Here is a 25,880-nt window from a genome sequence, read left to right on the forward strand (position 1 = left end):
TGGATCCTAAAGAGTGAAGCAAACTTGGAAAATGAATAGGAGAGAAAAGTAATAGGGAATCAGAATGTGAGTTCGATGGTATTGGGTGTGTAATGGAATTTCTCAATTTAAATAAAAAATAATAAAACCCAAAGCTACAGAGGAGAAAGCCCAGAGCAGGGACACCAAAACATGTCTCTCAAAGGAAACGTGGATAAAAATCAAGTAGAGACAAGTAGGAAGATAAGAACTGTGATTCCTAACAGAAAACAAACTACCAGCTGTTCAAGGTAGCTTACATAACTTTATTTGTATTTCTCGCTGATGTTTTTTACAGCCAACAGGTCAAACTGGCAGTCATTATGGGCACTTGCCTGAGAAGTTGGTTATTTCTGAACATCTACCGTGTTCAGAATTGTGCTCTATACTGCTGACATTTCCCCCGGGGTAGCATATAACTTAGAAAACAACAACACACAAAATTGGCAGATAAGCCGCAGTGGCTGAAGTCCAAGTTAGACTCACTGGATGGGGGCTCCGGGCTGGACTCAGTCCAGCTATACTGAACCCATTTCCCCCGGCATTTTATTTACACCCAAAGGTGTGGCAAAAAAAAAACCACCGGGATGCCTCCAAGTCAGCTTCTCTTTTATTGCACTGTATGTACTGTTTGGACTCTAACCCAAGGCAGACAAGGAAGCAGACCTTGAGAAATACCTGGCACTGACCCCGCTGAGCCGGGCGACCAGGGAAGGTCACAGACGGCCCCTCTGGCCACGTGGGCCCCTCTCGGCCATCGCCGGGTCGAGGCGGGGCCTGTGCGACGTCCACACCGGCCCTGGAGGATGGGGACACGCGGGCCGAGGGAGCAGAAGGTCTCTCCTTCTCTCTTCCCCATTTCCCGGCCCCCCAACCCCGGCGGCGGGGCAGAGGCGGCCAGATGCACCCGGAAATTTTGGAAGCACACACTTTACCCCCTCCCTCTCTGCTCGTTTCGCAGCAAGCCGCTGGAGGTTCGAGTCCCTGAGGCCGTGCAGGGGGCCCCGCCAGAGGAGCGGCCAGCACCGGACCAGCCACTAGGCCAGCGGATCCGCGAGCGCGCCCCGCACTCAGACGCAAGGCCGACGGCGACGCCAAGGGCGCGCGAACCCGGAAATGGAGGCGGACTGACTCCTCTCACTTCCCGTTTTCGCCCGCGCACGCGCGGCTGGGAACTCGGACAACGCGCCGCGGACGGAGAACAGCCTCCTGCGCCGAGCGTCCGCGACGCCAGTCCCGGGGTGAGTCGGAGGGCGGTCGCGGCGGTGGGCTCGCCGGCTGAGGAGGGGATGCGGTGTTTCTGGCCCCGTGTCAGAGTCAGACGGGCGGGACCGGCTCTGGTAGCCCCGTCGCGGGTCCTCACCGCGGAGCGTCGGGCTGGGCGGCGGGCAGTTCCCCGCGCGCTGCGCCCCAGGGACGAGGGATGGTCGGGAGTCGCGGCCCTCGGGCAGCCGGCGCTGTTCCCGAGGGAAGCCCTGCTGTCGACCACCGCCTCGCCCGGTGCTGTCTTCGCACCTGCTACCTCCCCGCCCGGGAGCGAGCGCCGCCTTCGCGCAGTGGAATCCGGGGACGTTTCCTTCCTGGTGTTTTAAATGACGGGTTCTTTAAATTTAATGACAGACCTCCGTGGCCCTCCCGGGCTCTGAACATCCTCTTGAGATGCAGAGTCATTTACTGCAGTGTGAAACGTTAGGAAACGTTTGTCCTCTGAATTGCAACAGTATCGTGATGGCTTCTTGGGAAGCGAACGAAGAGTTAATAACAGCAGGACCCGTGCCTGTGGATGTTTCTGGGAATGATTGGTTTCACGCGGGCCCGTGGCTGAAATTAGGTCACTCTCTACTAACGATGTAAATTATGAATGTGGCTATGGCATCTCTGTGTCCTTTGTTTTTGCTCTTGTTGATGCTTCCCGAGTTTGATGGAGCAAAACAGTTTTGAGGTTTTGACTAATGTGTAAGTTAATAGATGGGGTTACATTTATAAACCAAGAGGGATGCAGGGCTTTTTTTTTTCCAGCTTTATTCGGGTATATGTGACAAATAGAAATTGTATACATTTAGCGCATAAAACTTGATGTTTTGATTACACCCACTTATTTTCTTAGCAGATCTTAGATCAAAAATTAGGGGGACCAAAAATAAAATTAGGGGGACCAGGCTGAGTACTCTGATTAGGGTGTCACAAGGTGAAGTTCAGGTGTTATCCAGTTTGGGCTCTATTCTCTGGGGAAGAATCAACTTACGGGATACTTTAGTTTGTTTTCCAAGTTTGTTTCCTTCTTGCAGTTTCCGTGTGTGCCCACCCGCACTCCATCGAAATGCCACCAACAATGTGTTGAATCCTTCTCAGGCTTCAAATCTCTGTTTTCTTCTGCTACCGCATCTCTCTAGCTTCTTTGTTTATTAAGGGCTCATGTAATTACGTTGGGCCCACCAGTTAATCCAGGACAATCGCCCTATCTTGACATCAGCTGATGTTAATTACACCTGCAAAATCCCTCTTGTGAGCCCATCTGACATTGTTCAAAATAAAGTAATGAGGGGCTTCCCTGGTGGCGCAGTGGTTGAGAGTCCGCCTGCCGATGCAGGGGACACGGGTTTGTGCCCTGGTCCGGGAGGGTCCCACATGCCACGGAGCGGCTGGGCCCGTGAGCCATGGCCTCTGAGCCTGCGTGTCTGGAGCCTGTGCTCCTTAGCGGGAGGGGCCACAGCAGTGAGAGGCCCGAGTACTGCAAAACAAAACAAAACAAAAAGAGTAATGCCTGTCAAAGGCCACTATCAAGTCTCTTTCAGACACCCAAGGACTGAAAAATTACTGAAGACAAAAAGTTACAGATTCTCAGAAAAACCACATCCTATAGAAACACAGCAAGCCCGAATACAACTGTGGGCCAAAATAGATGTGAACCCACCTACTCTTTCCTGTACTTTGCCCTTTGAAACCCGTTAAAAGACTCAGACCGCCACCCTTCAGGGCCGATGCCACTCTATGTGTCTGGCCCCTTTCCTCCCTTGGAAAGTGAATAAAAACTTTCTTTTCTTCCCACGTTAATACTTCTGTGAATTCTTTCACAACCTGCATCTGCTCAGCTAACACCTCTTGCTGTAACTTAACCACTCAGTTTATGTCACATCCAGGGTTGGAGATGCAGTTTTTTCTTAATAGAGAAAAAGTAATAGATGTGATCAGTGCGTATTGCCCTTTGGTATAATGACAGAATTGGAGGAAGTAAAATGTCAGAAGCTTGAGTTTCATTTCTCTTTTGGTTCTGCTTAGTCTTCAAGTCTTCCCTGGAGCTGTTATATGTAGTATTGATGGGTACTTTTACCTTTAAAGGTTTTATCTTTTATCTTTTTTTTAGCCACATGGAAATTAACATTTGAGGCATTGGATTTTTTTTTTCCTTTTGACTTGTTTAATTTGGAGGAGGAAGAGCAATCCCTTCTACTAATAACAATAGATAAAACTTATAAAGCACGTACTATTCCATTGCTTTATTAATTCATTTAATCCGCAGACAAACCTGTGAGGTGAATACTGTTATTCTCATTATACAGATGAGAAAAGTTAAATGAATATCTCAGATAGCTGTACAGGAGTATTTGCTATTATTTGGTTTAATATTTTAATAGCAAGTTGTTGTTTTTGTTTTTTTTGGCTGCGCCGCCTGGCTTGCGGGATCCCTGTACCCCGACCAGGGATTGAACACGAACCACAGCAGTGAAACCACTAGGCCACCAGGGAACTCCCAGTAATAAGTATTTTTAATAAATTTTCCAAATTAGAAGTTTTCTACTGATGTAGTTTTAAAATCAATATTTCCTGTACTCATAATCCAAAATTATTTAGTAAAGTACATTAGATAAGAACTGGAGTCAGATCTTTGTTATAGCATCCTGTTATTTGGTAAATATCAGTAAAATAATTTATGTACTTAAAAATAGTTATGAAGAAAAATGGTGCTTATTTTTCTTTCCCTCTATTTTGATTTTACACAGGTCAAGTGCCTCAGTTTCAATCTGGGAATTCTTTAAATGAAACTTGTTTAAAATCTTAGACCATACCCAAAAGAGAGACCCCAGTCAGCAATAAGGTGGAAAAGAATGATGTTGTCCTTAAACAATCTACAGAATGTCGTCTGTAACCCGGTAAGTGATTTCTATAAAATCACTTTTTGCCTGTGGCAGGGTTGAGAGCAAGTCCAACTGGATAGTAATCATCCACTGCTGGCGGGTAGGGGCAGAAGTAAACTTCAGTAAACATAAAGCACCTGCTGTGTGGTGGGACTGCAGTGGGCCCTCACTGAAAACCAGATCCAGCCCTTGGAGCTCCACAGATGCTTAAGTTCCCTAGTCAGCCCTCCTCGGTACCCGAGGTTCTGCATCTGAGGATTCAACCAGCTGCCCATCAGGTGGTGTGTGTTTATTGAAAAAAAATCTGAGTATAAGTGGATTCAAACCTGCGCAGTTCAAACCTGTGTTGTTCAATCATCAACTGTATAAGACGATGAGACGTGTTATGAATGGAGGACAGTGGAGGGAAGGCTCAGACCTTCATAAGACATAATTTTCAGGGGAAAATGGATTTCTTTGTCTACACATTTTAATTTTCTTTTTTAATTAGACCTGTTCATGAGAAGTTAATTTCTCAGCTTTTCCCTCTGCCTTTCAAATCCTGCTTGGTAGTTGAGCAGAGGAATGTCAAAAGCCAGTGGTGAGATGGAGAATGAGAAAAACTAATGGTCATGTCCCAGCCTCAGGCTGGTCCAGGAACCCCTGAATGTAATTGCTGGAAATTTCAGTGTATGTCCTGGGAAGTAATGAACTTGTTCAGTTTCATGTGGTGTGAGAATCTTTAGAAATGTCTAGTTTCCATATGTCTGAAGCTGAATCCTGAATTTGGGTCTGAGATAAAGTTGCTGCTGTTTTTTTTTTTTTCTTTCTTTCTTGTAAACCCTTTATAGGAGATTCTTGGTAAGGCTTCAAGTAAGGCTTTAAACCAGTCTTATTAGTGTAAGTGGATTCAATTTTTTGTTATTTACTTTGTAGCTGTAGCTCTTTTTTCTTTTCCCTAAGGTTTACTGTCATTGTGCAGGAATGAGGCTTAGAAGAAATAGCCTTCAATTGTAGTATGTTTAAAAAGGAAGACTTGCTGAATTTGAAGTCAGCTAGACATTTAAAATAATTTTGCACATCTTAAGAGTTAAAAACATCTCAAAGTTGTAGACTGACTTTCTGCGAAGATTAAAAAAAAAAAAAAAAGGCTGCCTGTCAAGGGGGACTGAAGTAATGTTGGTGCAAGCCAGGAGGGATGGATGGTCGGGTTAATGCCCTTCAGCTCTGCTCTTCATCACAGAGATGTCTTATTTGAACATTATTTAGAAAATAATTCTATAGCTTAAAATTCCTGCATGTTTTGGTATTAGAGTGTAATGACGATTCCTGTAATTTCTGGGGTTAGCACCCTCAACTACAGAGTTTAAACAAAAATCAGCTGACGTTTCATTTCCTGAGGACAGGGGCCTGCAGAAGTAGTGCTGCTTTCGAGCAGTAGCTGCATTCAGGGCTCCTGGTGGCCTTGTGCTGTTCTGAGGATAGGTCATGATAACTTTACAAAGTAAATATTTTGTTGCATTCTGGTTATTTTGTTAGTGATCAGTTCAACAACAGGGAAGTGTTTATTGAGTTTCTGCTATACTCTTTATTAAGCCTTGTGAAGACAGGGAACTGCCATCTTTCTGTTTTTATTTCTTAATGTTTCCAAAGTTTTGGTCCACATTTATTGCCTCTTATACCGTAAAATGTTAAATTTTAGTTTGTATAACCCTGAATACTATTCATTAATATCAGTAAAAATCTTAGCTTTAGGGCACTTTTTTATTTTGAGAGCATGAAGTACAGAATGTGTCAATGATAAAGCTGAAGGCTCTTGCAAAATGATTTTTTAAATGAAATGCATAAAGTCTTTTTGAATAATATAGTATGCTCTATTTACTTATGTGATGTCAAAAGTGTAACTATTAAAAAAAGTGTAACTATTTTAACAATTTATTCCAAATACAAAAACAAACTGGATTACTTTGAGGATGTTGAATAGCATTCACAATGGCTTTGTTTTAGTTTGGTTTGGGGCAGCTGCCAACCAGGTAAAACAGTGTTATTAAAATAAATTCAATAAAAATGACTTAAAAATATATTTTAAAAATTGTGGTGGACAGAACGGTACGCGGGCCTCTCACTGTTGTGGCCTCTCCCGTTGCGGAGCACAGGCTCCGGACGCGCAGGCTCAGGGCTATGGCTCACGGGCCCAGCCGCTCCGCGGCACGTGGGATCCTCCCGGACCGGGGCACGAACCCGTCTCCCCTGCATCAGCAGGCGGACTGTCAACCACTGCGCCACCAGGGAAGCCCTCTGTCAGTATTAACTCTTGGAAAAGATAAATTGTATAACTGGCCTGTGTAATTTTTTCCTACTTAGTATATTTCATTGACTAGTTCAGTTGATAGAATTCCAAGACTTAAAAAAGTCTGGCTCACTTTTCTTTTCCTTTTTAAAAAAAAATTAATTAATTTTATTTTATTTTTGGGTGTGGTGGGTCTTTGTTACTGCTCATGGGCTTTCTCCAGTTGTGGCGAGTGGGGGCTACTCTTCGTTGCAGAACACGGGCTTCTCATTGTGGTGGCTTCTCTTGTTGTGGAGCACGGGCTCTAGGTGCATGGACTTCAGTAGTTGTGATGCGCGGGCTCAGTAGTTGTGGCTCATGGGCTCTAGAGTGCAGGCTCAGTAGTTGTGGCGCACAGGCTTAGTTGCTCCGCGGCATGTGGGGTCTTCCTGGACCAGGGCTCGAACCTGTGTCCCCCTGCATTGGCAGGTGGATTCTTAACCACTGCACCACCAGAGGAGCCCGGCTCAGTTTTCTTTCCGCTCAAATTGAGTGAATAATTTGGAAGACGGTATCTTCATACCAGAAATGCCCTCAGTGAAATCTCTTGTTTGGCAACTCAATATCTGCTTAAATATTTTATTATTGCTGTTTATAGAGTTAAAACGTGATTAAGTGTTAGTTAAGAAGTTATTTAGAAATTAAACGGATTGGTTGTCACTCCTAGTTAACAAACCACTTATTAACATTAATCCCACCTGGCCCTGAAAAGCTCATCGGTTCCAATTTCCTTCAGAACCTTACTTCCACACTGATCCTTTTTCCTTAGTATTCTAAGTACCTCCATTTCTACCTTGCAGTTTAACCTTACAACAGAAAACAATAAAATCTTTTCTTTTTAACCTCTGAAGGTCCTTCCCGGTCTTTGTTCCCTTGTTCTTCTTTTGCTGACTTCCCTTTTTTGTTTTTTTAATATTTAATTAATTTATTAATTTATTAATTTATTTATATTTTTGGCTGTGTCGGGTCTTAGTTGCAGCACGTGGGATCTTTTGTTGTGGTGCGTGGGCTTCTCTCTAGTTGTGACTAGAGTTGTGCGGGTTTTCTCTCTCTAATTGTGGGGGCGCAGGCTCCAGAGCGTGTGGGCCTTGTAGTTTGTGGCACTCGGGCTTAGTTGCTTGCCCCACGGCATGTGGGATCTTAGCTCCCCTACCAGGGATCGAACCCGCGTGCCCTGCCTCAGGAGCCGGATTCTTTACCACTGGACCACCAGGGAAGTCCCTGACCTCCATCTTGAGAGAGTCAGTTTCTGCTGCTTTAATTTCCTCACCATGGCTCTGCCCTCTGATTTTTTTTTTCTGAATCCTAATTCTTTTTTTATTCTAATTTTATATTGGAGTATGGTTGATTTACAATGTTCTTTTAGTTTCAGGTATACAGCACAGTGAGTCAGTTATACATATACATATATCTATTCTTTTTCAGATTCTTTTCCCACATAGGTTATTACAGAATATTGAGTAGAGTTCCCTGTGCTCTACAGTAGGTCCTTGTTGATTATCTATTTTATATACAATAGTGTGTATCTATTAATCCCAAGCTCCTAATTTATCCCTCCCCGCCCTCTGATTTTTTTTTTTTTTTTTTTTTTTTGCCGTACGCGGGCCTCTCACTGTTGTGGCCTCTCCCGTTGCGGAGCACAGGCTCCGGACGCGCAGGCCCAGCGGCCATGGCTCACGGGCCCAGCCGCTCCGCGGCATATGGGATCCTCCCAGACCGGGGCACGAACCCGTATCCCCTGCATCGGCAGTCGGACTCTCAACCACTGCGCCACCAGGGAGGCCCCTCTGATTTTTTACTGTCTTAATTTCTTTACCAATCTTGTCTTCAGTGTCTGTCTTTATTTCTCTGATGTCTTTACTGACCAGAATATGAATACAGTTTGCTTACAGTCTGCGTACAGTCTGCGTACAGTTCTGCCCTTTCACCCAGGGTGAATCTCCCGCCCTCTTAGATGCCCTGCCAGCCCTTGAAGACTGTGAGTTCAAAATGAAACTCCCATCTTCCTTCCCAAACCACCTTCCGTTTTGTGGTTTTCCATTTCTCTCAGTGTCCTTCCACGCTGTCAAGCCCCTAACAGTTTGAAGATAATCTGTCTTTAAATTTTTAAATTAATTGATGTCATCAAACTCAGTGGCTTTTCCTTTTTTATTATTATTTTAAAGGTATAAAGAAAATATGTGTAAATCATTTTTAAAAATTCAAGCAGTATTTAAGGGTCTCATTAAAACATGAATTTTCCTTCTACCTGGTGCTCAGTTGCCCTCCCTAAAGGCAATCATTTCCTCCCAGATTTTTGTATATCCATCCTGAGAATATGTGTGTTGTGTGTGTATGTGTTGTGTGTGTCACCTTTTGTATACCGTTTCCTTACATGCATGTATCATACTGTATAAACTGCTATACCCTGCTTTTGTTCATTTAACACATTTTGCAGATAACAGCATATTTAGAGTTTACTCACTTATTTTTAATGGCTGCATAATTTGTCCACTGTATGGATGTACTGTAACTTATTTAACCAGTCCCCTGTTAAAGAGCTATTTCCTTTTATGATTGTATCCAGTGCTGTGCTGTACATCCTTATAGATGTATCTTTCTTCGCATGTGCTAGTATTTTACAGGATAAATCTGTAGAAGTGGAATCAATGGATCAGAGGGTATGATATCCATTTTAGTATCATTTTGGAGGCAGCGGGGGGATCTTCCTTACTTTTCCATGTTAAAGACATTGACAGTCCTCCCGTTTTTGAAATCGACTTCCTTGATACGCCTGCCCTCTCTGATGGATCCTTCTCTCTTCTTTCTCTTCTCACCCCCTGCATTGAGGTCTCCCACACACCCTCAGTTTTGATGATTCACTAGCATAGAGTCACACCCATGGCTATGATATATCTCAGTGAAAGGATGTAAAGCAGAATCACAAAGGGAAAAGGCACGTGGGGCGAAGTCCAGGGGGAACCAGTGCAGGATTTCAAGGGTATTCTGCCAGTGGAGTCACACATGATGGACTTAAATCTCCCAGCAACTAGTTATGACAGCATGTGTGAAATGTTCTTTACCAGGGAAGCTCATTAGGGACTCACTGCCCAGGGTTTTTATCAAGGGCTTGGTGTGTAGATAACGTCTGCCTAGCACATACCCAAACTCCAGACTCTAAACAGGAAAGCAGGTTTTTAGCATAAACCATAGTGTTTGCACAGTTTAGGTGGGTAACCCACCCTTCTGACCTAGGGTGGTGGGTGCTCTCTCCAAATCCAAGTTCCTAGACAGCAGCCATGGGCCAGCCTTGGACGGAGGCCTTTCAAAGAGAGCAGCCAGGTCTGCTGTGTTAACTCTTTCTGCACACCCCCTAATCTGACAGCCTTTGAGGCTTTGCTCCTGACTTTTCCTCTCTCGGTTTATCTAGTAGCTCTCATTTTACTGAGTACTCATCTCTACTCTGACTTCTGAGTCTTGGCCATTCACTTACTGTTGGTCCCGAGTGTTCCACTCCTTTCAGTATGTTCCCTCGTAGATGTCCTGCCAGCCCTTTACACTAAAAGTATTCCAAGCCAAACTCAGCATCTCCCCTCTGAAATCTTTCTTTTCCAGTGTTACCATTGTAGGTGGTGGCCCGGGATAGACAGCTTCCTTTGAAATAGCTCGTGTTTATCTCCTGCCTCCCCTTCCCCCTCAGTGTCTGCCACCATCAGCCTGGATTATGTCCTTATCTCCTTGTTCCAGGCTTCCCGGAAGGAGTCAGTCTCACAAATAATCCCCTGCCCTCCAGTGAATTTTACCCCCACTGGATTGTTGTTCCCAACCCCCACTTTCCTTATGTCCTTCCGAAATCTGACCCTGACTCTGTCTGTCTTTAATTGCTCCCTTACTATTTACTGGCTCCCAGATACGTTTTGTCTTTTCCTGCCTCTCTGCTTTTGTAAACGGACATTTCTCCCTGAACTGGCTTCCTTCTCCTCTCTGCCTAACCATATTCTTCCCAGCTCAAATCATACCTCCTTCATAAACTTTGGCCACCTCAGTTATTATTCTTTATACATTTTTCTGAAGCATTTATTCGACACATACTTACGGCCCCATTTTTGTGGATGTTGAATTGGTCAGGGTTTGTGGTTGTGAAGACGGAAGCCAACCCCTAATTTAAGCAGGAAAGGAATTTATTAAGTGATACCTATCCGCAGGCGGGACTGAAGAACCAGGCTTGTCACCTACAGCATCGCAGACAACAGCCAAAATCAGGCTGCAGGGCTGTTCTCACTAAGAGACGTCTGTCGCCACCACTGAACAAACGTGGTGCTTCTTGCGCTGGCAACACCACCGGTGCCACTGATGCCTCTGACCCCAGATGTAGCTGCCGCCCCCTGGCCAGAGTGAATACTGCATGATTGTGGCTGCTGCTTGTCACGAGTTCTAACTCAGAGCCTGAGCTGGGGGTCCTGGTGGACAGATCTTCATCGTATGCTCTCGCCACAGTTCAGATGAGGTCTCATGTTTATAAGGTAGAGGATCTTCCAGCTGTGGAAGGAGATTCCAATTTGAACCGCTAAACAGTATCACATTTACACTCTAATCATCTTTCCATAGGTATCTGACTTCTTCCCAACTGTATCGGCTCCTCCCGGATGGACAGGACTCATGCTTCTTTCCACCTGCAGGCTACCTTAACATGACCCTGGTATAGAGCAGACATTTAATGAGTGACATAAAAAAGGCAAAGCAGTATGAATCAGCTAGGATGTTTGGGCAGGTAACACCAAACCTAACTAGGGCTTAAGATTATGGTATTGTCCCTAGTGTGTTCAGATCTGTACTTTATTGTTTTACATCAATTATTTTTGAAACATCAAAGCCTCAAAGCTTGGAGGTGCCTAGAAAACCACCCTTCTCCCTTTAATCAGGAGCAATGTTTGTGAGTAAGTGAGCGGGCTGTCGGGCATTTCTTTTGTTCACATGGTCCAAAAAAGTTGAGTATTGTTGATATGTTAGGGTACTTTCCTAAGTAGACAGCGTTAATATGGACAATTGAACAGCAAATGGCCCAAGTTTGCAGCGCAGTTGTTTCTCAGACTGGAACAACTCATTAACAGTTGTAACAATCTATTAGCAGTGATGGGAATAGATGGTTGGGCTCAAAAAATTCTTTGCACTTTGCTGTACAGCAGACGTGGGCACAGCATTGTAAATCAACTATACTTCAATTAAAAAAAAACTCTTACCCTAAAATTAAATATAAAATAAAAAAATCTGAGGTTATAAACATTATAAGCACTTATTATATAAATCTGGAAAATATACAACTATATGAAGAAGAAAATTAAAATGTCATCCCTCAAGAAAAGTGCTGTAACATTTTTGGCTTATTTCTTTTTTTTTTAACATCTTTATTGGAGTATAATTGCTTTACAGTGGTGTTAGTTTCTGCTTTATAACAAAGTGAATCAGTTATACATAAACATATGTTCCCATATCTCTTCCCTCTTGCATCTCCCTCCTTCCCACCCTCCCTATCCCACCCCTCTAGGTGGACACAAAGCACTGAGCTGATCTCCCTGTGCTATGCGGCTGCTTCCCACTAGCTATCTATTTTACGTTTGGTAGTGTATATATGTCCGTGCCACTCTCTCCGTTTGTCACAGCTTACCCTTCCCCCTCCCCATATCCTCAAGTCCATTCTCTAGTAGGTGTGTGTCTTTATTCCCATCTTGCCCCTAGGTTCTTCATGACCTTTTTTTTTTTTTCTTAGATTCAATATATATGTGTTAGCATATGGTATTTGTTTTTCTCTTTCTGACTTACTTCATTCTGTATGACACACTCTAGGTACATTCACCTCACTACAAATAACTCAATTTCGTTTCCTTTTATGGCTGAGTAATATTCCATTGTATATATGTGCCACATCTTCTTTATCCATTCATATGTTGATGGACACTTAGGTTGCTTCCATGTCCTGGCTATTGTAAATAGAGCTGCAGTGAACATTTTGGTACATGACTCTTTTTGAGTTATGGTTTTCTCAGTGTATATGCCCAGTAGTGGGATTGCTTGGTCGTATGGTAGTTCTATTTGTAATTTTTTTAAGGAACCTCCATACTGTTCTCCATAGTGGCTGTATCAATTTACATTCCCAATAACAGTGCAAGAGTGTTCCCTTTTCTCCACACCCTCTCCAGCATTTATTGTTTCTAGATTTTTTTTTTTTTTTTTTGCGGTATGCGGGCCTCTCATTGTTGTGGCCTCCCCCGTTGCGGAGCACAGGCTCCGGACGCGCAGGCTCCGGATGCGCAGGCTCAGCGGCCATGGCTCACGGGCCCAGCCGCTCCGCGGCATATGGGATCCTCCCAGACCGGGGCACGAACCCGTATCCCCTGCATCGGCAGGCGGACTCTCAACCACTTGCGCCACCAGGGAGGCCCTAGATTTTTTGATAATGGCCGGTGTGAGATGATACCTCATTGTAGTTTTGATTTGCATTTCTCTAATGATTAATGATGTTGAGCATTCTTTCATGTGTTTTTTGGCAATCTGTATATCTTCTTTGGAGAAATGGCTGTTTGGGTCTTCTGCCCATTATTGGATTGGGTTGTTTGTTTTTTTGATATTGAGCTGCATGAGCTGCTTGTAAATTTTGGAGATTAATCCATTGTCAGTTGCTTCATTTGCAAATATTTTCTCCCATTCTGAGGGCTGTCTTTTCATCTTGTTTATGGTTTCCTTTGCTGTGCAAAGGCTTTTAAGTTTCATTAGGTCCCATTTGTTTATTTTTGTTTTTATTTCCATTTCTCTAGGAGGTGGGTCAAAAAGGACCTTGCTGTGATTTATGTCATAGAGTGTTCTGCCTATGTTTTCCTCTAAGAGTTTGATAGTGTCTGGCCTTACATTTAGGTCTTTAATCCATTTTGAGTTTATTTTTGTGTATGGTGTTAGGGAGTGTTCTAATTTCATACTTTTACATGTACCTGTCCAGTTTTCCCAGCACCACTTATTGAAGAGGCTGTCTTTTCTCCACTGTATATTCTTGCCTCCTTTATCAAAGATAAGGTGCCCATGTGTGCGTGGGTTTATCTCTGGGCTTTCTATCCTGTTCCATTGATCTACATTTCTGTTTTTGTGCCAGTACCATACTGTCTTGATTACTGTAGCTTGGTAGTATAGTCTGAAGTCAGGGAGCCTGATTCCTCCAGCTCCATTTTTCGTTCTCCAGATTGCTTTGGCTATTCGGGGTCTTTTGTGTTTCCATACAAATTGTGAAATTTTTTGTTCCAGTTCTGTGAAAAATGCCATTGGTAGTTTGATAAGGGATTGCATTAAATCTGTAGATTGCTTTGGGTAGTATAGTCATTTTCACAATGTTGATTCTTCCAATCCAAGAACATGGTATCTCTCTCCATCTATTTGTATCATCTTTAATTTCTTTCATCAGTGTCTTATAATTTTCTGCATACAGGTCTTTTGTCTCCTTAGATAGTTTTTTTCCTAGATATTTTATTCTTCTTGTTGCAGTGGTAAATGGGAGTGTTTTCTTAATTTCACTTTCAGAGTTTTCATCATTAGTGTATAGGAATGCAAGAGATTTCTATGCATTAATTTTGTATCCTGCTACTTTACCAAATTCATTGATTAGCTCTAGTAGTTTTCTGGTAGCATCTTTAGGATTCTCTATGTATAGTATCATGTCATCTGCAAACAGTGACAGCTTTACTTCTTCTTTTCCAATTTGGATTCCTTTTATTTCTTTTTCTTCTCTGATTGCTGTGGCTAGAACTTCCAAAACTATGTTGAATAATAGTGAGTGAGAGTGGGCAACCTTGTCTTTTTCCTGATCTTAGTGGAAATGGTTTCAGTTTTTCACCATTGAGGATGATGTTGGCTGTGGGTTTGTCATATATGGCCTTTATTATGTTGAGGAAAGTTCCCTCTATGCCTACTTTCTGGAGGGTTTGAATCATAAATGGGTGTTGAATTTTGTCAAAAGCTTTTTCTGCATTGATGGAGATGATCATATGGTTTATTTCCTTCAATTTCTTAATATGGTGTATCACATTGATTGATTTGTGTATATTGAAGAATCCTTGCATTCCTGGAATATACCCCACTTGATCATGGTGTATGATCCTTTTAATATGCTGTTGGATTCTGTTTTCTAGTATTTTGTTGAGGATTTTTGCATCTACGTTCATCAGTGATATTGGCCTGTAGTTTTCTTTCTTTGTGACATCTTTGTCTGGTTTTGGTATCAGGGTGATGGTGGCCTTGTAGAATGAGTTTGGGAGTGTTCCTCCCTCTGCTATATTTTGGAAGAGTTTGAGAAGGATAGATGTTAGCTCTTCTCTAAATGGTTGATAGAATTCGCCTGTGAAGCCATCTGGTCCTGGGCTTTTGTTTGATGGAAGATTTTTAATCACAGTTTCAATTTCAGTGCTTGTGATTGGTCTGTTCATATTATCTATTTCTTCCTGGTTCAGTCTCGGCAGGTTGTGAATTTCTAAGAATTTGTCCATTTCTTCCTGGTTGTATCCTACTGTCCATTTTATTGGCATAGAGTTGCTTGTAGTAATCTCTCATGATCCTTTTCATTCCTGCACTGTCAGTTGTTTCTTCTCCTTTTTCATTTCTAATTCTGTTGATTTGAGTCTTCTCCCTTTTTTCTTGATGAGTCTGGCTAATGGTTTATCAGTTTTGTTTATCTTCTCAAAGAACCAGCTTTTAGTTTTATTGATCTTTGCTATTGTTTCCATCATTTCTTTTTCATTTATTTCTGATCTGATCTTTATGATTTCTTTCCTTCCGCTAACTTTGGGGTTTTTTCCTTCTTCTTTCTCTAATTGCTTTAGGTGCAAGTTCAGGTTGTTTATTTGTTTCTTAAGGTAGGATTGTATTGCTATAAACTTCCCTCTTCGAACTGCTTTTGCTGCATCCCATAGGTTTTGGTTTGTCGTGTCTCCATCGTCATTTGTTTCTAGGTATTTTATTTCCTCTTTGATTTCTTCAGTGATCACTTGGTTATTAAGTAGTGTATTGTTTAGCCTACATGTGTTTGTATTTTTTACAGATCTTTTCCTGTAACTGATATCTAGTCTCATAGCATTGTGGTTGGAAAAGATACTTTATACGATTTCAGTTTTCTTAAATTTACCAAGGCTTGATTTGTGACCCAAGATATGATCTATCCTGGAGAATGTTGCATCAGCACTTGAGAAGAATGTGTATTCTGTTGTTTTTGGATGGAATGTCCTATAAATATCAATTAAGTCCATCTTGTTTAATGTATCATTTAAAGCTTGTGTTTCCTTATTTATTTTCATTTTGGATGATCTGTCCATTGGTGAAAGTGGGGTGTTAAAGCCCCCTACTATGAGTGTGTTACTGTTGATTTCCCCTTTTATGGCTGTTAGTATTTGCCTTATGTATTGAGGTGCTCCTATGTTGGGTGCATAAATATTTACAATTGTTATATCTTCTTCTTGGATTGATCCCTTGATCATTATGTAGTGTCCTTCTTTGTCTCTTGTAATAGTCTTTATTTTAAAGTCTATTTTGTCTGATATGAGAATTGCTACTTCAGCTTTCTTTTGGTTTCCATTTGCATGGAATATCTTTTTCCATCCCCTCACTTTCAGTCTGTATGTGTCCCTAGGTCTGAAGTGGGTCTCTTGTAGACAGCATATATAGAGGTCTTGTTTTTGTATCCATTCAGCGAGTCTGTGTCTTTTGGTGGGAGCATTTAATCCATTTACATATAAGGTAATTATCGATATGTATGTTCCTATTCCCATTGTCTTAATTGTTTTGGGTTTGTTATTGTAGGTCTTTTTCTTCTCTTGTGTTTCCTGCCTAGAGAAGTTTCTTTCGCATTTGTTGTAAAGCTGGTTTGGTGGTGCTGAACTCTCTCAGCTTTTGCTTGTCTGTAAAGGTTTTAATTTCTCCATGAAACCTGAATGAGATCCTTGCTGGGTAGAGTAATCTTGGTTGTAGGTTTTTCTCCTTCATCACTTTAAATATGTCCTGCCACTCCCTTCTGGCTTGCAGAGTTTCTGCTGAAAGATCAGCTGTTAACCTTATGGTGATTCCCTTGTGTGTTATTTGTTGTTTTTTCCTTGCTGCTTTTAATATGTTTTCTTTGTATTTTATTTTTGATAGTTCAATTAATATGCGTCTTGCCATGTTTCTCCTTGGATTTATCCTGTATAGGACTCTCTGCTTCCTGGACTTGATTAACTATTTCCTTTCCCATATTAGGGAAGTTTTCAACTATAATCTCTTCAAATATTTTCTCAGTCCCTTTCTTTTTCTCTTCTTCTTCTGGGACTCCTATAATTCGAATGTTGGTGCGTTTAAGGTTGTCCCAGAGGTCTGTGAGACTGTCCTCAGTTCTTTTTATTCTTTTTTCTTTCTTCTGCTCTGCAGTAGTTATTTCCACTATTTTATCTTCCAGGTCACTTATCCGTTCTTCTGCCTCAGTTATTCTGCTATTGATCCCTTCTAGAGAATTTTTAATTTCATTTATTGTGTTGTTCATCATTGTTTGTTTGCTCTTTAGTTCTTCTAGGTCCTTGTTAAACACTTCTTGTATTTTCTCTATTCTATTTCCAAGATTTTGGATCATCTTTACTATCATTATTGTGAATTCTTTTTCAGGTAGACTGCCTATTTCCTCTTCATTTATTAGGTCTGGTGGATTTTTACCTTGCTCCTTCATCTGCTGTGTGTTTTTCTGTCTTCTCATTTTGCCTAGCTTACTGTGTTTGGGGTCTCCTTTTCACAGGCTGCAGGTTCATAGTTCCCGTTGTTTTTGGTGTCTGTCCCAAGTGGCTAAGGTTGGTTCAGTGGGTTGTGTAGGCTTCCTGGTGGAGGGGACTAGTGCCTGTGTTCTGGTGGATGAGGCTGGTTCTTGTCTTTCTGGTGGGCAGGTCTAAGTGTGGTGGTGCGTTTTGGGGTGTCTGTGGCCTTATTATGATTTTAGGCAGCCTCTCTGCTAATGGATGGAGCTATGTTCCTGTCTTGCTAGTTGTTTGGCATAGGGTGTCCAGCACTGTAGCTTGCCGGTCGTTGAGCGAAGCTGGGTCTTGGCGTTGAGACGGAGATCTCTGGGAGATTTTCGCTGTTTGATATTACGTGGAGCTGGGAAACCTCTTGTGGACCAGTGTCCTGAATTTGGCTCTCCTACCTCAGAGGCACAGCACTGACTCCTGGCTGCAGCGCCAAGTGCCTGTCATCCACGCGGCTTAGAATAAAAGGGAGAAAAAATAGAAAGAAAGAAAGAGGATAAAATAAAGTTATTAAAATAAAAAATAATTATTAAGAAAAAAATTTTTAAGTAAAAAACAAAAAAATGGACGGATAGAACCCTAGCACAAATGGTGAAAGCAAAAGCTGTACAGACAAAATCATACACAGAAGCATACACATACACACTCACAAAAAGAGAAAAAGGGGGAAAGATAATATATCTTTGCTCCCAAAGTCCACCTCCTCAATTTGGGATGATTTGTTGTCTATTCAGGTATTCCACAGATGCAGGGCACATCAAGTTGATTGTGGAGATTTAATCTGCTGCTCCTGAGGCTGCTGAGAGAAATACCCCTTTCTCTTCTTTTTTGCACAGCTCCCGGGGTTCAGCTTTGGATTTGGACCTGCCTCTGCGTGTAGGTCGCCTGAGGGCATCTGTTCGTCACTCACACAGGACGGGGTTAAAGGAACAGCTGCTTCGGGGGCTCTGGCTCACTCAGGCCGGGGGAAGGGAGGGGTACAGATGTGGGGCGAGCCTGTGGCGGCAGAGGCCAGTGTGATGTTGCACCAGCCTGAGGCGCGCCGTGCGCTCTCCCAGGGAAGTTGTCCCTGGATCACGTGACCCTGGCAGTGGCGGGCTGCACAGGCTCCTGGGAAGGGCCGTGTGGATAGTGACCTGTGCTTGCTCACAGGCTTCTTGGTGGTTGCAGCAGCAGCCTTAGCGTCCCATGCCCGTCTCGGGGGTCCACGCTGATAGCCGCGGCTCACGCCCGTCTCTGGAGCTCCTTTATGCAGCGCTTATAATCCCTTCTCCTGGCGCACCAGGAAACAAAGAGGGAAGAAAAAGTCTCTTGCCTCTTCGGCATCTCCAGACCTTTTCCCGGACTCCCTCCCGGCTAGCTGTGGCGCACTAGCCCCCTTCAGGCTGTGTTCACGCTGCCAACCCCAGTCCTCTCCCTGGGATCCGACCTCCGAAGCTGGAGCCTCAGCTCCCAGCCCCTGCTCGCCCCGGCGGGTGAGCAGAGAAGCCTCTCGGGCTGGTGAGTGCTGGTCGGCACCGATCCTCTGTGCGGGAATCTCTCCGCTTTGCCCTCCGCTCCCCTGTTGCTGTGCTCTCCTCCACGGCTCCGAAGCTCCCCGCTCCACCACCCGCAGTCTCCGCCCATGAAGGGGCTTCCTAGTGTGTGGAAACCTTTCCTTCTTCACAGCTCCCTCCCACTGGTGCAGGTCCCGTCCCTATTCTTTTGTCTCTGTTTTTTCTTTTTTCTTTTGCCCTACCCAGGTACCTGGGGGAGTTTCTTGCCTTTTGGGAGGTCTGAGGTCTTCTGCCAGCGTTCAGTAGGTGTTCTGTAGGAGCAGTTCCACATGTAGATGTATTTCTGATGTATCTGTGGGGAGGAAGGTGATCTCTGCGTCTTACTCTTCCACCATCTTGAAGGTCCCTTTTGGCTTATTTCTTTACAGTGTTTTCTTTTTCCCTTTTAATGTTTATTATTAACTTGGTTAAGACCATACTGTATGGGGTTTTGTAGGCCACTTTCTCATCGATAATTATATCACTGACATTTTTGTGTTATTAAATAATCTGCATAAATACAAGTTGAACATATAAAAAAATCTGAAGTTACAAAAACTGTTCTCATTTTATTAAGAGATTTACAAAATGGAACATGCTATTTATTCTTGGGCTGTGGCCAAGAGGAGTAATTGCTTCCACATTCTCTATACACAAAAACCATCCACTCTGAGGTGCAGCTGTAGCCGTGCTCTATACATCTATTATGTTTTTCGTTTTTTGGTCTGATAAGCTCTGTTCATGTCCCCCATGCTGCCCTCTGCAGTTGCCGTGACAGAAGATGACAACTGGATTTGGTGATTTCTTGTCTTATTGCTTAAGGCAGCAGCACTCCATTCAGCAGCCACTTAGTTGCTGCTCCTTTGCACATGTGAGGCCTACATGTGAGGCCTGCCAGAGCCCAGTTTCTGGGCTGGTGAGAGCTCATTCATTCACCAAGTGATTATTGATCATCTCTTGACCTCTGTCCTGGGGGTGGAAAGGTGATGACCCAGTCCTGCCCCATGCAGCTCGCAGTGTAGGCATATGTTTGCAAATGAACAGAGTACAGTGCCGTGATTGACCCTCAGAGGGCGGCTAACTCAGTTGGCCCAGGGAGTCTGAGCAAGGCTCCACAGAGGAGATTGTGCTTGAGCTGAGATTTTCAGCCGATGAGCCACTGATTTACAACTACTTTTATACAACCTCTCTTATTTCTTTCTTCTTGACAATCAGAGCTACCTTGGATCAATTTTAGCATAGATGTAACCCGGGTGAGCTTGGTATAAGGCATGGTGGTGTCTGGCCTGCTTGGTGCGGTCAGAGGCTCCCAGGGGGAAGAGGGAGGTGGTTGTGGTGCAGGAGATGCAGCCACATAGCCAGTGGCCTGGGAGGATGGTGGAGCACCTGGGAGGAGGGTGGAGCACCTGGGAGGATGGTGGAGCATCTGGGGGAGGGTGGAGCATCTGGGGGAGGGGAGTGACAAGATCTGATCATGTCAGGCCCCAGACAAAGAGGCTGGCTTCCAGGTGAGAAGGGGGAGAGGGGGAGGCCCGAATCCTGTGTGGGACCACCAGTCGGGTCCCAGGCCTGCACCCTGCCCCAGGCAGGGTATGGAGGTGCTGTGTCTTGAGAGATCCACAGGCACCCATAGCGCGTCCATCAGATCATGCAGGTCTCTGGTTCCTGGCAGTGCCCTGTGGGGTGCAGCTTGGAAGCCCAGCGGGGAAGGCGAGGCACGCAACCACAGTTGCAGCAGAGTGGCGGAATTTGGAGCACCCTCTGCAGGCAGTAAGTGCTTGTCATTATCTCTGTCAGCACTGGCCTAGGGCCTGGTCTCTTCTGGATCCTGCTGTTGGGGTCAGTGGAACTTCAGGAAAGACGGAGGGGTGGGGCATGGCATTTCACAGAACCCTCAGCCACATAAAAAGTACTGTGAATAATATGTGTCTTTTCCTAAAGAACTCAGAGTGGTGTGCAGGTGTTGCAAGTCTCCTAGCCTGTTGTTGTTCTGGTGTAGCTGTTTGAATGGTGAGGAGGACCTGGAAAATGCTAGGGTCTGAGCAGACTTGTGTGCAGCCTTTTTTTTTTTTTTTAATTTTTATTGGAGTATAGTTGCTTTACAATGTTGTGTTAGTTTCTGCTGTACAGCAAAGTGAATCAGTTATACATATACATATATCTCCTCCTTTTTGGATTTCCTTCCCATTTAGGTCACCACAGAGCACTGAGTAGAATTCCCTGTGCTATACAGTAGGTTCTCATTAGTTATCTATTTTATACAGAGTAGTGTATATGTGTCAATCCCCTCGTCCCAATTCATCCCACCCCCGCTTTCCCCCTGGTATCCATATGTCTGTTCTCTACGTCTGTGTCTCTATTTCTGCTTTGCAAATGAGTTCATCTGTATTGTTTTTCTAGATTCCACATATAAGCGATACTATACATTTGTTTTTCTCTTTCTGACTTACTTCACTCTGTATGACAGTCTCTAGGTCTAGCCACGTCTCTGCAAATAGCACAGTTTTGTTCCTTTTTATGGCTGAGTAATATTTATGTGCAGCCTTTAAGAATGTAGTCTTTTGATTTTGTAAATGAACATTTGTTAAAATTATTTTTTTTCCTAGATAATCCCCTATGTTGGGACCATTTCTGAGCAGCTGGAGCCTGGAACTTTGATTGTACTACGTGGGCATGTTCCTAGTGACTCAGACAGGTAAAGTCATTCTGTTAGATGAGAAAAGAACAAGAATAAACTTGTTGTGATTGTGGGACAAAAAAAAATCATGAGGGAGAGACCATTTGGATACTTGGAGGCCTGATTTTGCTTTTATAGCACCCCTGGCCAAGGTGCTGAGGAAATTGGAATGAAAAACTGAAATACAGGTTATTTGGATTTTTTGTTGCTGTAAGTCTGATTTTAGTATAAAGAATTAGAGATACGGTTAATGAAGGGAACTGTGGTCAGATGACAGGGACAGAGTCTAGTTACAGTGTCCCACACCATCTCTTAAGACCTGTTCTGGGTGGTTTTATCTAATGCTTGCTTTGGGTAAAGTCTGGACGAGGCTGTATCAGCTAGAGTTGGGCTTGGCTCTATGTGGTGGATACCGGAACAACAGTGGTTTAAATAAGATGTGAACGTGACATCTAAAGGGGACAGTCCAGAGGGCTGAAGGGCATGCCAGCGAGCTGCTGGAGGAGTGGGCCTCTTCACGCTCTCACCCTGCCATCCCAGGGTGAGGTCCTCTTTCTCATGGTTCCTGGAAGCTAGGACTCTGGTCCTCACGTTGTGTTTGGGTAGCTGCCTGGGACCATGTGCTATTTGGGGGGAAGGGGTGGGGGGTGGACAGAAGGCAGATGCCAACTGACTTTTGAGACCGTTTCCAGGAGTTTTCCTTGCACACTTCACTTCTACCCCATTGGCAGAGCTTGGGGCACCTGGGTGAACCCACCTGCGGGGGGACTGGGCAATGTGGGTGCTTGTGGTGGACCGCCACCAAAAGCATGTGAGTGAACAGAGGATCCGTCAGCTGTCACTCGGCCTGCGTTTCTGCGCTGCCGGGCCTGTGAGGCCGCCTTCCTTCCTGAGTCCTCACGTGGCCTGTGTTTCTTCCCCTCCTCAGGTTCCAGGTGGACTTACAGTGTGGCAGCAGTGTGCAACCTCGAGCAGACGTGGCCTTTCATTTCAATCCACGGTTCAGAAGGGCCAACTGCATTGTCTGCAACACTCTGAAAAATGAGAAGTGGGGCTGGGAAGAGATCACCTATGACATGCCTTTCAAGAAAGAAAAGTCTTTTGAGATCGTGATCATGGTGCTGAAAGACAAATTCCAGGCAGGTTTTGGAGAACGGGTTAGATCCTTATTTGTGAGAATAAGCACGAGGGAAGCTTTTCACATGAGTGAACTCACCCTTGCATGTTCTAAATCCAGAGGAAGAGTTTGCCTTTATCATGTTCCTCTAGAGGAGGGCCCATCGGGGACCTTGCTGTGAGTGGGGCACAGCCAGCGTCCCTGCCGGGGTCGCCGTGCCGATGGAGGGTGGGGCCAGCGCAGCCGGCTTCTGTTAGCTCATTGCGCCTTGCAGGGCTGAGCTTCCTTCTGACCTGGCACAGCCTTACACTCAGGATGGGAAAGTAACCCCGGGCAGCAGGACCAGCAGGGTTGGGGAGTCTGAACTGACAGACAGATGGGATCCCGGCATAGGAGTTGGGGTTTGTAAAGTTGCGTCCTGCCGCGGCCTAGTCATGTAGGATCTTGAGATCCTAGACCCAGAGGAGCTTGTAGCAACCCCGCTGCGTGTCGTCAGTGCTCCCTCGGGTGTGTGTGGTCCTGAGGCGCCTCCACCCCCTGGCCCGCGAGCCTGCGGAGGACTTGATGGCTCAGGTGGAGACTCCCCACCTGAGGTGCAGACCCCACTGACCCTCAGAGCCTGCTCCCACCAGCACTTCTCCCCTAAACCTCCTGTCTCCCCTCATCCCTCCTCTGGCCATTGGAGTACTTGGGTCTGTATCGTTCTTTTTAATGCTTGTCCGTGCTCTTGAGCTTTGGTTTTTTCCTGTTTCTTTTGCCTGCCAATGGGATTTTCAGCTCCTTGAGATCAGAGACTGTACTGTGTTCGGTGTGTCTTCCCAACACTCCTACAAGTACTGACATCTGGCGGGAGAGGGAGGCGCCCCGTGCACTGGTACCCGCTAAAATGCATTTATTAACTGTTTTATTCGGCGGGGGGGGGGGGCCTGTCTTCTGTATTTGTCCAGGTGGCTGTCAATGGAAAACATACCCTGATCTACGCCCACAGGATCAGCCTAGAGAAGATTGACACCCTGGGCATTTATGGCAAAGTTATCATTCACTCCGTGGGTTTCAGCTTCAGCTCGGTCAGTGCCCTTCCATTGGGGGCGGCAGGGGGTCTTTGGTGATGTTTTCTTGAAAACTGTGTAAATATGTTCCTTGTTAGTGTGTTAATTTCTTGGAAGTAAATCTTTCAGACTAGTAGGATGCTAATCATTGACCAGGGCTTGCTTGTCCGTAGGATCTCAAATCTAGCATGGTTCCAACAAAAACCCAAAACAGCAACAACAAAACAAACAGCCTTTACAGCTGGAGAGGGGTTGTTTCCTTGATACAGGAGCATAGTGGAGCAGTTCGCTAGGATTGTTTCCTAGAAGTGGGATGTCAAAGGGTACCTGCGTTTTAAGTTAGGGTTGAAATTGCTAACCTGCCCTCCAAAGAGAGTAAAACAAAGTAGTCTCAAGATCTGTATTCATTTGCTCACATTCTTTTTTTTTTTTTTTTTTTTTTTTGTGGTATGCGGGCCTCTCACTGCTGCGGCCTCTCCCGTTGCGGAGCACAGGCTCTGGACATGCAGGCCCAGCAGCCATGGCTCATGGGACCAGCCGCTCCACGGCATGTGGGATCCTCCCGGACCGGGGCACGAACCTGCGTCCCCTGCATCGGCAGGCGGACTCTCAACCACTGTGCCACCAGGGAAGCCCCTGCACATTCTTCTTGACATTAGTTCTGATTTTAACATTTGCCAGCTTGATAGAGGGGAGAAGGATGCTAATGTTCATGCATTTTTGGATCATAATTTTCTGTCATATTTTCATGTTTAATACCATTTATAATTTTTTTGGATATGTCAAGCAGGTTATATTTAGAATTCTGATGGATGTTAAATATTAATCTGAACTTTTCTTCAGGATTTAAGAAGTAGCCAAGCATCTACTCTGGAATGGACAGAGATAAGTGAAGAAAATGTAAATATTAAATCTCTTCATGAACCACCAGTTTAAAAATGTTTTTTTAGTTGCCATGTAAATTAGGTGGCAGGCAGGCTGAGTTTTTTTAAAAAAACTATGTTTTTAATATGAAAACTAAAGTTTTTAGTAATTAATAGGCTGGAAGTAATCGTTTGAAAATTGAGGCGTATACTTCAGGGTGCCGGGTGCTGTAAGTTTTGCTGTTTAGACTCTCAGTGGATCTGACCACTACGCACCAATCTTCTGTACAAAGAACTCTCTGAACTGCTGAATAGGGCTGTCAGGAGGTGTTTATAAACAGTGAGCACAGCCAGTGCATGGGCAAATGAACTTCCACGTGTATCTTCTCCCCCTGTGGAAACAACTGTGGTTCAGACATTTTTTGCTATTATTAGTGTGGAGAAAGTGAGGCCTTACTGATCTCAGCACATTCCTAGACAGACTAGAATCTCAGCATTTGGGGAGCACCCTGGGAAGAACAAGGAAAATGTGTTCGAAGCCCACATGTGGCCTTCGGGAAATGCTCAGCTTGTGGTGGAGGTTACAGGATTCAGATGAACAGGACAGTCAGTCTATTCCCAGCCTGAGTGGCACTCTGCAGCTCCAAAGCACTCGGTCAGAGAGCACTGGCCACCTGCATGTCCCCGCCCACCCCCGGAGTGGAGCAGGCACCAGCAGCCCAGGCCCTGGGAGGTACAGCCAGTAAGATCCAACTGCTCATGTTATAAAATGTATTTCCTCCCTGTCAAAAGTCTTTATTTTGTCTTTCTCTTCCAATAGGTACAAAAGTCTGGCGTGTCACAGTTTGTAAGTATTTCTGCTATAACATGTGGAACCTTTTATAAGATTGCCCAGGAAATGAATAGTTGAAGCCTTGGAAGACAGGTTCATTCATTCCATACCTTATTGCAGAACTGTTTCCTACAGCCTAGTAATAGAGGAGACATTTCTAAAATCGTCCCCAGAACTGTCTACACCAAGAGCAAAGGTTCGCCGGCCAATCATACTTTGACTTGCTCCAAAATACTACCTATCGACTGTTTGTCAAAGGTTTGAAGAGCCAAAATTTTCTTAATTCTAACAAGTTAAGTGTTAGTTAGCTGATATGTGTAACCGCTACCCTCAGTACAAGCCCAAAGCAGCCACTCTGTGTTTGCACTGGTGTCCTGGACGGCTATCAGTCAACCGGATGTCAGGTCCCTGAGCCATTAGTGTGTGTTTCTGTAACTCCCCCTACCTCAGCCGCTTCCCCTCCAGGCTGAAGGCAGCGCACGCTTCAGGCCAGCCGAGGTGACTTTCTCAGAGGGCATTTCACTCAGGCAGAGGATGTCAGGTCCCTCCCCACATCCATTCATTTCATTGTCT

General features: G+C 44.4%; 1 protein-coding gene across 4 annotated transcripts in view; it reads left to right on the plus strand.

Moving 5' to 3' along the window:
- The first annotated feature begins 1,170 nt into the window (after window positions 1-1,170).
- Window positions 1,171-25,880, plus strand: part of LGALS8 (galectin 8) — a 29,921-nt gene continuing 5,211 nt past the window's right edge. For 2 of the 4 annotated variants that reach the window (XM_060108225.1, XM_060108217.1), the window contains exons 1-7: window positions 1,171-1,259; window positions 4,020-4,169; window positions 21,376-21,464; window positions 22,375-22,585; window positions 23,511-23,630; window positions 24,456-24,512; window positions 25,296-25,322. In XM_060108225.1, the coding sequence (XP_059964208.1) occupies window positions 4,125-4,169; window positions 21,376-21,464; window positions 22,375-22,585; window positions 23,511-23,630; window positions 24,456-24,512; window positions 25,296-25,322 (549 nt within the window). In that variant the 5' untranslated portion in view covers window positions 1,171-1,259; window positions 4,020-4,124. Of the gene's footprint in view, window positions 1,260-4,019; window positions 4,170-21,375; window positions 21,465-22,374; window positions 22,586-23,510; window positions 23,631-24,455; window positions 24,513-25,295; window positions 25,323-25,442; window positions 25,566-25,880 lie in introns of all 4 variants that reach the window. The other 2 variants (XM_060108243.1, XM_060108235.1) reach the window with 2 other exon arrangements.

This window comes from Mesoplodon densirostris, chromosome 1 (genome assembly GCF_025265405.1).
Source record: "Mesoplodon densirostris isolate mMesDen1 chromosome 1, mMesDen1 primary haplotype, whole genome shotgun sequence".
NCBI lineage: Eukaryota > Metazoa > Chordata > Mammalia > Artiodactyla > Ziphiidae > Mesoplodon > Mesoplodon densirostris.